This window comes from Aythya ferina, assembly GCF_964211825.1.
Source record: "Aythya ferina genome assembly, chromosome: 10".
Lineage (NCBI taxonomy): Eukaryota > Metazoa > Chordata > Aves > Anseriformes > Anatidae > Aythya > Aythya ferina.
The window spans coordinates 13,043,855-13,057,761 of record NC_140306.1 but is presented as its reverse complement, the minus strand read 5'-3'; the positions used below and the strand labels follow the sequence as shown (position 1 = coordinate 13,057,761).

Below are 13,907 nucleotides of genomic sequence, written 5' to 3'. Positions count from 1 at the left end.
TGCACAAGTTGTCAGTGCACAGCACTTTTCTGAAATGGTGTATCAGTATGGGTACTTGGCTGGAGACATTAACAGCAGACGTGAACATACATAATTATAATCCTTGTTAGTTCTGCAATTATATTTGGTAGCAGTACTTCTTATAGCAGATTACTAATGTAGCAATCTCATTAGAAGTCACCCTCCTCCTTTCTCTCTCTAATGATCCATACAGCCTACACATTGCAAAGCACAGACTAAGCCCATTAGCAGTCGCATCTGCATGGATCACATCGTAAAGAGATTCATAGCAGCCATTCTAGAGAAGAAAAAGACTTCCACGGATTTAAAATTTTTAAATGGATATAGGAGTGATTTAAAGTGATCAAATAACTTCACACACTTCTCATTTATTTTTCTATTGATGTACAGAGTAACACAGAAGATAACCACTTGCTTCTACATCTTTGATTTTGTAGACCTTTTGTCTAGTAAAGTCATTGCACATGTTGCCATGAATTCTGCATCTCTTTCTAGCCTTCCTACATAAATTAAAACTGTTTGTGTCTTCACCTACCAGAAGTTCAAGTAAGGCCTGACAAGCTACATTCTGAGATCTTGTGCATCTGTCTGAAGAATCTATTAAATTCAGCCCTGGGGTGTTTTCAGGGCATTATTTTTAGAATCAAAATAACTTTATTTATAGGCTTACAGTTTTCTCAATTGCTGCAATCAAAAGCAGAATATGCAGTGTCATGAAGAGATTCACCTTCAAATATGGACTCACTCCAAATTTAATAATAGCTGCAAAGTTTGGGCATTATAGACTGAATTGTCAAGATTCATCACGCAGGTTTTCTCCCAGTTCATTGGCTGCTATGACTGATTCATACAAAGTGACACATGTCACAGATGGAATACGCGGTCTGTTCCAGAAAGATGAAATGCAAAGCCAAAAACACTGCACACCATAACTATATTTTATGATGGGGTTTTGCTGCTTTCTCTTTCATTTTGCTCCTGCTCTGCTGGAACCCTTTTGCAAAACAGGTAGCAAAAAAATAATTGCATATACTGCAGGTGCTTAAATGCAAGAAATAGAATGGGGGGAACTATTCTTGTTGGCCATTTTTGTTTTCTTTTCCTTTATAATGGTGAAAAATCACCCTGTACTTACAGCTATTGTAATGTGTATAAGAGTTAAAACTACCAGAACTGATAGATCTTGCATCAGGCAACATTAACACCAATCAAAATTGTATTTTGTGGCAATATAGTTCAGACACTGGAATACAATCTTTATGACAGTGGGGACTATAGAGATCCTGTATCTTGCTGTTCAAAGTTCAAGATGTTTCAAAAGCATCCAAGAACTTTTAGCGAATGGTTTAATACCTCAAGAGGCACATTTAAATGCAAGCTTTCCATCACTGGCAGAAGGGAAATTCTGTTTATCAAGAGGAGATTGCTTTTAGGGCTAAGTGGCCACTCAGAATTCTTGGTAAGGCTTTTCCATATTATTCCACTATAGACAAGGAGCGATCCTGAGGATGATTGACACAATCAGAAGTGGATTGTATGGGTTTGACAATACAGCAACAATTAAACAATGATTTTTATGAAGTTTGTTATGACTCCTTTCTAACTGGTAAATCGATAAACATTTAGCTCCCTCTGCCCTGTGAAATCCTCCGAATTTTTATCCAGCTCATGGAGATTTGATGGCAGCTTTCCCGGTACAGAACAGCCAAGCTGGTGACTTAGTCTGAAGTATTGCTTGCTATGTTTCAGTGTAGTCCAATTAAATAACAGTCCCTGCTCAGTTACCTGAAAAGCAAATCATACAAAATCATAGGACTGAATGCTACATGTGCAGGGAGCAGAGGTACCTTTCTGTTAGAGATCAGTGGAATGGTCTACTTATCAGTTGATGAAATACTTTGTAATGAAAAAGAGAGGAGTAAAATACACCATCTGTGTTACCAGTACTTATTACTGTCATGTTAGTGTATTGACTTTGTCACATACCTTGCTTTTTGAAGCAGTAAAACTCAAAGTGAGATAAAAAAAAAAAAAAAAAAAAAAAAAACAATAGAATTTAACCTAACTTTTAGAGAGACTAATTTATGATTGTCCTTCTTGCAGAATAAAGAATACGTGTGTCGGGGCCACGACTATGAAAGGCTGGAAGCCTTCCAGCAGAGGATGCTGAGTGAGTTTCCACAAGCCATTGCAATGCAGCATCCCAACCACCCAGACGACTCTATACTACAGTGCGATGCCCAGTGTATCCTTTCAGAGAAAAGGGCAAACTATGGTTAGGTAGAGCACAGTGAGGAAAGTTATTGAAAAGTCATTGTTGTGGATATCTCAGTTTGTAACTGTCTTGGGAAGAGCTGGATACAGACAAAACCATACACCTGTCTATAGCAGACACTGCAGAACATAGTGTTGGAGATTTGTTGCCTTTTATTCAGGGAGTACTGCAGGTTGCATTCAATGTGTAAGAGAGTGCTTGATTACATCCAGGCATTAACCTTTACCAATGGCATTGCCATAATGGACACTTTACTTCATTAATCATATGGTCTGATGCCTGCTCTTGGAGAACATTTGTTGGGAACAGGTATTAATCTAAACGTGTTATTTTTTCCATTGTGTTTTTCACTTCAGCTTTTTTCTCATAGTCTACTTCTCTTTTAAACTACTTGAACTCTTTTCTAACTAAGGCTCTGAATTTACTACTTCTCATTGGCAGTCAATACTGCAGTTTGTTTCAACCAATGCAATGCTATCTGTGTATATTTAAGGACTGAACCACATAACAATGAATGGGTCTGCAGAGACTTAGGAGATTTTACTTGTAAGAACACTGCTATTTGGCTTGTGTGGCACCAGCAAAAATACTACAGGATTTTAGCCATAAGAACACTGTCAGTAAGTGAAATCTTCTGAAACTGATTAGTATTTACCACCAGATTTTCCTTAATGTGCTTTCCACCCTTCTTTGGTATGTAACATTGATACTTTTATAGACAGAGGGTTTGTTTGTATGTGTATGTTGTGAATGTAATCAAACCTATGAGGGACCTTGCCTGTAATACCAAGGTTACACCTGTTTAACTAAACTGATAAACATCAGTTAACAACTGTTTGCAGACAAAGTTGAAGTATCTAAGGCAAAATTTATCAAAGGTAAATACTAGATAGTTAGTTTCCTAAATACATAGAGACACAAAGATTTACTGAAGTGCCTGCAGCAATGAAGCACATAGCTCTAATTAAAACTAATAGGAACTGACTATTTTGTCCAACGTAGATATTTTTGTATGTCTTAATATGTGCTCTCTGCATCCTCAGGTATCTTTTTCTGTTTAATCTGGCTGTAAAGTACCACTACGTAGACTGTCCTAATAGATCTAGTTTAGTGTGCTCGTTTCACTTGCAAAAAAAGGATGATGGAAAACAAAAGGGAGTGTTACTTTCTGAATTCACAATCCTGTTTTTTTCCACAGTAGAAAGAGCTTTTCCTGATTTATGTCCCATGGCTTTCTTTGACTACACAATTTGCAGATTTACAGATCTATGCAGTCACTCCCATCCCAGACAATATAGATGTGCTACAAATGGACCGTGTCCCTGATCGCATAAAGAGCTTCTACAGAGTCAACAATATCCGGAAATTCCGCTATGATAGGCCTTTCCACAAAGGCCCAAAGGACAAGGAGAATGAATTTAAGGTACAAATAGTCATCAATCTGTGTTTTAAATGTCAGTCTCTTCAAGGCGACTACTCTCGTGTTATTCTATGCTAATAGAGCCTTTCAAGTAATCCTGATATGATGGCCAAAGATACTGTAACACAAACAAGTAGCTGTTGGTGGCTACACATCTGATCTGATTAAAATGTTGTCCAATTTAAAGACAAGTCATTTTAGTGCCAGGAGAAATGTGTTTTGTAGCAAGGATGGTTTTTTTGTTTGGCTGGAATTTTTTTCTTATTGCCATAGATGTTCACAAGATCTTCTCTGTTCCCATGACAGAACTGGTAGCCAACCTCAACCTCTGGAAATTAACAGAAATGTTGAATGTATTGCTATAGAGCATACTGATTTTTATTTTTTTTTTGAGGGGGGAAGGGGGAGCATTTAAATGACACTCAGTATGACATTCTGGAAATGTATGTTACTGCTTAGGAGGAAGTTAATGTATTCTTCTCTGACCTTTATCCCCTTAGCACCTGTAGTAAGAGTGTAGATGATGTGATTGTGGTTCACTGTGTACCTCACACCCTCAATTATTCTTTGCAGAGCTTGTGGATTGAACGTACCACTCTGACCTTGACTCACAGTTTGCCTGGAATTTCTCGTTGGTTTGAAGTGGAGAGAAGAGAACTGGTAACATTTATAGTTCTGATAGTTGAGGTTTGAAATGATGACTTACTAAGGACATGGGATAGGCAATTTAACTTCTGTCTGAAATCTTGCAATTTAAAATGATGAGGTTTACAACAATTAAGTATGTCGGTTTTTCACCACTTATTTTAAATAACTGCTGAATGTAACCAGGGGAATTAGGTGAGGGAACATGACAGCATAATGCAGAAAGTGCCAGAAAGATAGAATAATTGCATTGTTACCATGATGTTAGTTTACAGAAAGAAGTTATCACAACTCAGTGACCTGAAATACAGTGTTACTGACAATAAAGTTTGTTAATGTAGCTAATTTTCTAGCAGTAAAAACTAACAGAGATCACTGAACCATCTTAGTGTATCATTTCTTTATAAGGAAGGTAATAAATCACAATGAAGTGTCCATGGAATTAAAGTGTGTTTTATTGCCTTTTGAGGTTGAAGTAAGTCCTTTGGAAAATGCCATTCAAGTGGTTGAGAATAAAAACCAGGAGCTGAGAACACTGATAAGCCAGTACCAGCATAAACAAATGCATGGTAACATTAATCTTCTCAGCATGTGTCTGAATGGAGTGATTGATGCAGCTGTGAATGGAGGAATTGCACGATACCAGGAGGTAAGCAGGGCTCTGCTTCTGAATATAGCATCAACATTTTTCAATTTTATTTCCGTTGTTGTTTCAAAGAAAGTATCATTTAATAAGATATTTTCATGCACATTTTCTAAATATAAGGTTAAAACCCCATGCTTGGTTATTCTGCATCAGCACTTGCATAGCCATTTGTCAACAAGAGGATCCAAATGTAGAATTGGGATACAACGTAGATATGGTTGACAGTGGGGTTTCTTACGATTAAATCTTGGCTTACCTGGAAGCCCTGACCTGGCAGGTACAGGAATGTATCAGAATTTATTTATTTTATTACACTGCTTACATTATAAGTCCTTTTTGCAGCAGAGGCAGTGAAATTCATGGTAATTGAGACTGTTTGGACCTGTAATCAGGAAAAGCTGCTAATTCATGCTACTCAACCATTGTCTTTACTTAGCCTAATTTTGGACTCACTGAGACCTTAAAGTTACACGATGTTAGCTGGTATGTTATCTGCTATGCTCTTTAGCAAGCTGTTACTTAAACTCCACGTTGCAAAAGGTAAGTCTAGGTTGAGATACTGAGAAGTGGCAGCAGGAGTCCAGGGGTGTGGGACGTCTTCCCTGCAGACCACGCAGAGAATGCTCTTCTTCCTTTACCTCAGTTACCACTTTAATCACTTAATTTAAGGATTTTTTTTCTTTTAAGGAAATGATACAAAATTAAAACCATAGGATGATAAAAGTTTTAGTGGTATTGTTCATCATTGTCACATAGGTAAATATGATCAGATTCATGATCCTTCAGGGCTGAGGACTGTCTTATGCTACTTTACACTGTTTCCTTTAAATGAGCAACAGAATCATGTAGGTTGATACACTCATACTGTAGCTTTACCTGGATCCCAGAGTGCTAAAAGTGATAAAATTGAGCTGCTGCTGTTAGCTTAATGTATTTAGTTCTCCTAAGATTTCTGGACCTTTTCCTATCATCTTTTGAAGACAAGTTATGACAACTATTTCCCAATAAGCAGAAAGCTTTTCTTTTCTTTTTCCTACAGGCCTTTTTTGATAAAGATTATATCACAAAGCACCCTGCAGATGCAGAGAAGATCACACAGCTCAAGGAACTCATGCAAGAACAGGTACTGCTTTTCAGACACAAAAGAACATTGGTGTCTGGATTCATCAGCAGTCAGTTTAAACACACCAGATCCAACTGATTCATTCAGAAGTAAAGAATTTCAGTACAGGAGATTTAAAGTACATTTAAACAAAAAGGAGGTGAGATGGCTGAGGAGTTTATGAACTAGCCATTCACCTTATGTAATGTTAGGTGAAGCTCTGCTAGCATAACATGAATTTTGTTGTCTCCGTTTATTATCTACTAGACATCTTGCCACATTTCAGGCCTGCCATTCATTTATGACATTTTGAATTATGTCTTCCTAGTATATTTCAAAGATAATCAGAGTCAGGACAGGTCAGGCTTGAGATTAAACAGGCAGAGCTACATGGGAAAACTTAATGTCTATTTCTACTATCTACAGTTCTGTTTTTCTTTAGTGTCTCTGTGAAACATCTTGGTAGATAAAGCTTGCTGGACGCTTTGATGGGAGTGAAATCAGAAAATCACATCCCTGTTAATGGAAGGTTTGGCAAAATACACCACGTTAAACAATGTGGCCAAGTTTTTACAGAGCTACTGGGCCTGCTTTGTCAACAAATCGCTTAACTGCATTTCAGATTTCCCATTTGTAAAATGAAGATAATACTTATCTCCCCTCAATCCTCAAGAGGATGTTTGAAAATTAATTAGCTATTGTTTGTACTGAGTTTGGATCATTTAGGGAATTATATGTATCTTAAGCCTGCTATCATTACTATTTTCTTTCATCTGAGAACTTATATAATCTCTTTCAATTACTAATATTGTATGTTTGACCTTTGAAAATGTGACCTTTATAAATAAATAATGAGCAACAGAAGGAGTGAACACTGCTGAACACTGTTACTGTTCAGCTCAGTTATCAGAACCTCCTTTGTTTTGAAATCTCTGTTGGCAACTTTGACCCCTTTTCTGACACTGTTGGGAAGGAATTTCCTTGGTCACAATGAATTATCTGTATGAGGACTCAGTGATGTTAACTGCTGGAGAGACAATCAATCTGGTAATTTTTTTACAGTTGTCTCTAACGAATGTAATCCAATGTGACATAACATACTTGTCTCACAGTTGAAGTACTTGTTGAAGTAATATAAACTTGCCAGGTCTCTTAGGCTTACTTGGTTATTGGCAGTCTTGTACAGAACGGTGGTATATTTTACAATACTCCCTTACACAGTGACAGACCTGAGAGACAGGCTTCAGTTCTGTCTCTTAAACTTGATTTATTTAGTTTTGTCATCTTGTTTTCTTCTTAACAGGTACATGTTTTAGGAGTGGGTCTGGCAGTCCACGAGAAATTTGTACACCCAGAAATGCGCCCTCTGCATAAGAAACTGATAGACCAGTTCCAGATGATGCGATCCAGTTTGTACCATGTAAGCTGGTTCTCATTTAATATCACAGAATAATTGTAAAGTTCAATTTTCAGGCTTGTCATAAAATAATATAAAACAGAAGAAGAAAGATTAACAAAACACGTTAGATGTTCAGCTCTTACAGCTGTCATAGTTTGAGTAGCATAACATGGACTAGGCCCTCCAGAAGTGTTTTTATGTAGACAGCAACATAAATTCCGGTTGGTTACTTCAGGCTTCCAACTTTGATTTAGGCACCCAATATTATAGGTTTGCATTTCCTATATAGTCAAAAGAACTGCCTCCAGAGCATGGCTCACACCACCTGTTTTATACCAGAAATACAAGTATCGTCCTCTAGGAAAGGTACCTTTCCATCCGTTTGTGCACTGCTGTACATTAGTATTCTGTGACAGCTATACTTGAGACATCTTTGCCAGATGGGTCTCAGAAATTGCAGTGCATTCTCCTCTTCCTGTTCAAGTGTAATTCTCATCACTTTCTTGAACAATATCACAATGAAACCAAAGGACACCTTTCCGTATAATGTAAAAGAATTATCTGAAATGTGTTAGCAGTTTACTTTCCAACTGAAGTAAGTATTTTCTAAAAGCTTTGAACTTGAAAGGTTTTACCTCCACTTTTAGGATTGAATACTATGCAAGGATGGCCAGAAATAGCACCACAATTATTTTAATACAGCCTTTCTCTTCCAGCAGATGAGATCCATGCAGGTTATAGCCTGTGTACAGCCTGTGTTCATTGCTTTTCTTTAGAATTTAGACAAGATCTGTATTTTTGAGTTCAGATTTCTCTTCAGAAAAAAATGGAGATGGTTGCCATTTGAACAACACTGTACCTCTCTTTTTCTCCAAAATTCCTGAAATGGTGGCTGGAAAGTATTGTTAGAAATAGAGAATAGGGACATAAAACACTGAAGCTCTTTATTCTGTGGAAACACAGGTAACTGTAGATGATTACAGAGAACGTGGAAACAGATCGGATTTTTTCTGAGAGGAAAACATCGTAATTTTCTCATGACTAATTTAGCTAAAATATCTGTAGTAACTAAAAGACTCTGTGTCTCATGTGCAGGAGTTACCTGGTTTGGATAAGCTGAGTCCAGCCTGTTCTGGCACTAGTACACCACGCGGCAATGTTCTCGTTTCACATGGACCAATGAGCCCAGAGAGCATAAAGCTGTTGCATCGACACAGGTACCCCCCTTTTCTTCTGCTGAAATATTGAAGATCTCTGCACTCTGTTGAATTAAGATTCGAGGATCAAAAATGCAGTTAATAGTACTGGAGGAGGAGGGTCAGTTTTGGTATAAGCATCCTTTATTTTTGTTCAGGGCTAATTATTAAAGTTTGAGGATGGAATAAAAATGTTGAGAAATCCAGTTTGCAGCATATCCTAAATACCTCCAGATGTTTCTTCATCTCTTTTCTTACACATCTGCCACTCAGATTCTTCTCAGCTCTCCAGAATCAATCTGACTTTGGAGATTCCAACTTCTCATACTTCTGTTATGCAAACGGCAAATAAATATTATCTACCATGAAAGGAAAAATGTATTGTTTGGTTTAGAAACTGAACTCAATATGTGCCCATTTTGAAGACTCCAAAAATGTTTGCGTAATTGTTTTTAGTTTTAATCAAATCAGAACCCAAATATAAGAGGCCAAGGGTGTTTTGATTAGGATAACAGAAAATAGCTCAGCATTCAGAGAAATATCTAAAAATGTGGATGTTTATTCAAACAGCAGAAGAACCACCTATAAAAACTAACTGTGGACAAAAAAATGGGATTTTTCAGGTCAAAAGAGAGTTTTTATATCCAGCCAAAGCTGCTTATGTGAAAATGTACATATCCATGCCAGCCTGAGAAACAGTGAAAAGAATGTCACTCAGATTATGAAATTTCAATGGCTCTTCAGTGTTTATTTCTCTTGGTGGGTCTACATAGCTTAGCCTGGCATAAGGAGCTGTGTAAACTTGGTCCTGAGTTACAGGATCCATGGTTCCCTTTTTAAAATTACAATTGATTAGCTCTTGTGCTCCTTTAGTGTCTTGGCAACTGACATTAGGTATCTGGGTGATACAATTCTTTTCCTCAAGATTCATCGCTTTGTAAAGCCTTTTTCCCTAAGAATTTTACCCTAATTCTTAGGGTAAAATGGGGAGATTCTATAGTATACAAAGTAAGCATTTGTGGATGTGATTTACAGTGACAAAAAATGAATCTGGGAAAGATTAGAGTGCAGATTGCACACCAGTTGGACAGTATTAATTTACTGTCAGCTAGAAAGTTGACTTCAACTGCAATGCAGAAGCCTAACAATGCAGTAAGAAAAACTGCATTTTGGCCTGTCTCTTGTGCTTGGCTTCCTTTGGAATGCTTTATTAAGCTGCTCCCACTCATCTTACTTGGGTATTAAGAATGAGAGTGGTTTCAGAATGTTCTGTTAAAAGAACAGCTGATGTGTGTCATGACATGTTAACCTGGCCTTGGATTCTGAAATTCATCACCCTACACACTGTTATCTTAAGTATAATCTTATTTCCATTTTTTTTAATATTTACTCACATTTATAGATTTGTTTAAGCTTTTATTTGGCCTGATACGTTCAAAAGTGTTTGACATGTAGAGATGACCTAAAGCAGATACTTAACCAACCTGGAAAAAAAAAATCAGACTTCAGAAATTAAAATGCAAATTAAAAAATAATAATGCCCCTATTCTTTCTCTGTTTTTGTTTCAGCCCACTGAACATGCTTGGTTCAGTCCGACACTCGTCATCCTCTCTGTCATCACACACCTCCAGTGAAACAGGAAACCTGGTTATCCTGACAGACAGTTCCGTGGGGGAGACTGCTGAGGATATGTACCACATGCAGGTATGGCTCCAGTGCACCCAGGAGCAATTGTCAGAGATGGCACTGAGCATGCTTGGAGCATTACACTTATGAGTGTACCTATCATTATTATGCAACGTACCTATCCACACGCTCGGTTCTGTCCAGTGAGATTTTTGTGAAGAACCAAACAGGGAGAATCTGAGGTTGTTCAGGAAAGATGATAGAGTAATTCATCCGGGTTTACTTCGGGAAGAAATCTTCTGTATTCATACAAAAAAGCTGCTGTCCAAGATCACAGTATTGCTTTCAAAAAGTGAGATTTTAGTCAGCATGTTATTTATCTGACCTGTTCAACACGCATGCATTATTGTTCTTGTTTGTGAGAGGTTGACATGAGTCCCCAAGAGTGCAGATTAATAGTGGCCTGCACTGAAGCTATTTCCTAGACAGAGGTCACATTGGGGAACCTGAGACAGGTAAAAATCTAATGCACTGATCCACTCAGTTCTCTTCTCTGCCTCCTGCAGCTTGTTTACCCTAACTCCAGGTACCAAGGCTCAGTCACCAACGTGTCTGTTTTATCCTCGTCCCAGGCCAGCCCTTCCACCTCAAGCCTGAGCTCTACCCACTCGGCACCATCCCAGATGATTAACTCTGCCCCTTCCAGTGCACGAGGTAAGAATGGATGGACCCAAATGAAGGGTTAACTGGAACTGCAGGTATACCCCTAAGTCTTTCAGCTTCCTTAACATATTGGTTGAAATACAACCTGTATGAAATAGACCACTGTTTCTTTTTTGGAGCTTGCCTCATCAAAAATGATTTCTTTACAAATTTTGTTTGTTTTCCAAAAATTTATCTAATCTTTTTTTTCAGCAGTATTTGGAGTGTATTTCTGATACATGCTGGTTTCAGGCAGCTGAATTTCATAATAGTTTCTGCTGTTCTACTATGAAGTTGTGACAGACAATCTAGAGGAAAACAAGAATATTCTTCGGTACAGTACTTCAAAGAGAGAGATCATGAAGACAAATGCAACATTTTCATTTTAAGCACTTAATGAAATTACAGCATTAAAAAGTACTGCAGTTAAGCAGAAATTTGTGTATACAGAAGCATACATGTATGTATGCAATGAACACTGAAAGATATAAATGGGGACAAAGAAGGATTTTCCTGCTGGGAAATGCTTCAACTTTGCTGTTGTGGTAGCTGGTTTTGATATGGCTAATCATTTTTTTCTCAAGCCTCACAGCTGAAGCAAAAGTATTCTGTGTAATCTCCTGACTTTGATAACTTCTATTCAAGTTTTTGTTTTTGTTTTTTTTTTTTTAATCTCATTTTGGATTCTCAGTTGCAGGTTCAAAAATTTCTATACCTCTTTTCACAGGCGTATGAAGAAGGTATCCAGGACACACACAGAGATGGAGGCTATTAGTTAAATCTTACCCCTTTTTCCCATACAGGGGAACTATATGCTTCATTATGGACAGAGAGTACGGAGCAGGGGAGGTTTCTGTTGCTCATTAACAAGGAAAATTTTTCTCTCAGGCCAGGTTTGGGCTGTTTTGTTCAATCTTGCAGTAAAATCTTAATTGATGGGTTGTTGTTATGACATAGATGTTATCAAAGTGATTTATTTGAAGGATCAGATGGAATAGGAAGGTGAGAAGTGGATGTCTTCAAACAAAGGCATAGAGCTTCACTAATTACCATGAGCTGGAAGGAAAGTAATGATATCTGAAATAGTAAAGTAACAAGATGAAAGTGGCATGACAGAAAGGGGAAGATGGAACTGAGTACAGGGCCATCATGCCAGGAAGACACCTTTAAATGGGTGTGCCTCAGCTGGCATCAGAGGCCTGAATCTTAGGGGGGATTTGAGGGGTTTTGGTGTTCGTGGCATTTCAGAATTTTGTCACTTTAAAAAGCCAGCGCTTGCAGTGGCAGGCTGTGCCAGTCTTTCTGAGCTTGATGACTTCACAGCAGCACCAGCTTCCCTCTTAACTGTATTCTTTGCTGTTGCTTAGAAACTAAAGCAATGAATGCTACGAAGGGCATGGTGCTGATGGATGAGTCAACAGCACCTCCCAGAGATGAGTGTTGTAAATGGCTGCTAATGAGGAAACAATAAGAGAAATAATGATACCAAAAAATACTTAAATGTATATTGATTTTACTCTTTACCCTTACTAATGTGTTGATAGCCTTTGATAATACATTGCTTCTCTGCTTTGTTCACTTTCAAGTTAGGTGAGCATAGCATCCAGACACTGCCCACTTACTAAAGGATTTTATTTCTAGTAAAGTCCCAGATCCTCTCTGTTTCACAGTGTGCAAGTCACTACCCAGGTTATTACAACACTGCTGTTTGGAATGGAGTTGTTTGTAATGATGAAAAACCCTATGCTAAGCTCCTCTGTGATAATACAACTTTGATTTGCTCCTTGGTGATTTTTCCTTTCGTTTTCTTTTTGAATTGGGTGAATTTGCTGCTTGTGAAAATGAGAGGCCAGTGTCAGTGGCCGGAGCAAGGTACTTCACAAACCTTACGTGTGCAGCTCTGCCATTGCACCTCTATTCCTTTTTTTTTATTTTTTTTTTTATTTTTTTTATTTATTTATATTCTTTTTAATTTAGTGCTGATGAAAGGTGCTGGATTGCCACCACTGGAGGCTGAAGCCCTCTATTTATCCACAGAACAGATACAGCATGGGCGGCAGCTGTGCAAGCTTCCCCACGCTGCCCCCACCAATGTGCCTCATCTCTGTCCTGGAGGGACCACCTCTAGAGGTGAGAGGATAGTTCAGTCTCCATGACCCATCCAGTCCGTGACCTTTCTGCTGAGACTGCCAACAAAGCTGCAATAGTCGTGATGCTACAGCTATCCACTTTCCAGACAGGAAGTACACAAAGGCCAACAATTCATTTAATACAGGCCACCTAAATTTACCAACTTAGCATCGTTGTCACCTGTGACTTGAAGCTGAGCCCAGTTTCCTAGGATTTCTAGTTTTTTTCTCAGATGTTTAAATGTTTCTCATTGGTTCAGATGTTAATGTAGAGGTTTAAAAAAAAAAAAAAAAAAAACAGTCCCGTTATCAGGATTCTTTGACACCTGTTCTCTGTTTGACTGCAGAGTCCTTTCTGGACCTCAGCTATTACTGCTGCTCTGAGGAGACAGGGATCTTGTTGACACAGATTAGTTCCATTAGCAACCAAAATAAGTCATGGCCATTTGCATTAACAGTCCAGCAGGAATTTAAATCTTATTCCTAATTCTCCAAACATGGGCCTTTCATTGATGTTTAAAACAACAACAAAAGCAAATTATTTGGTTTGTCTAAGGAAAATAATAAAGTCATTAATCCAACATTTTGTTTAAGATATTCATGAAGACTGTATTGATGCTGATGCGATCATACCACTGAACAGCAGATTAAAGCAGCAAGCCTTATACTGCAGTTACAATCTATACAATTTAGAGCAGAAGTCTTAAATAGGAGTGTAATCAGAACACAGTAAGAACTCTCTAAT

At 38.0% G+C, this 13,907-nt stretch overlaps 1 protein-coding gene across 16 annotated transcripts in view; it reads left to right on the top strand.

Annotated features, from left to right (window-relative positions):
- The window catches only part of DOCK3 (dedicator of cytokinesis 3), a 257,137-nt gene that overhangs the window by 230,276 nt on the left and 12,954 nt on the right, over positions 1–13,907 (top strand). For 10 of the 16 annotated variants that reach the window (XM_084531292.1, XM_084531300.1, XM_084531299.1 and 7 more), the window contains 10 exons: positions 2,125–2,266; positions 3,553–3,719; positions 4,290–4,376; positions 4,831–5,010; positions 6,047–6,130; positions 7,413–7,529; positions 8,604–8,725; positions 10,274–10,409; positions 10,964–11,045; positions 13,011–13,163. In XM_084531292.1, coding sequence (XP_084387418.1) covers positions 2,125–2,266; positions 3,553–3,719; positions 4,290–4,376; positions 4,831–5,010; positions 6,047–6,130; positions 7,413–7,529; positions 8,604–8,725; positions 10,274–10,409; positions 10,964–11,045; positions 13,011–13,163 — 1,270 coding nt within the window. The remainder of the gene's footprint in view (positions 1–2,124; positions 2,267–3,552; positions 3,720–4,289; positions 4,377–4,830; positions 5,011–6,046; positions 6,131–7,412; positions 7,530–8,603; positions 8,726–10,273; positions 10,410–10,963; positions 11,046–13,010; positions 13,164–13,907) is intronic. The other 6 variants (XM_084531291.1, XM_084531293.1, XM_084531290.1 and 3 more) reach the window with 2 other exon arrangements.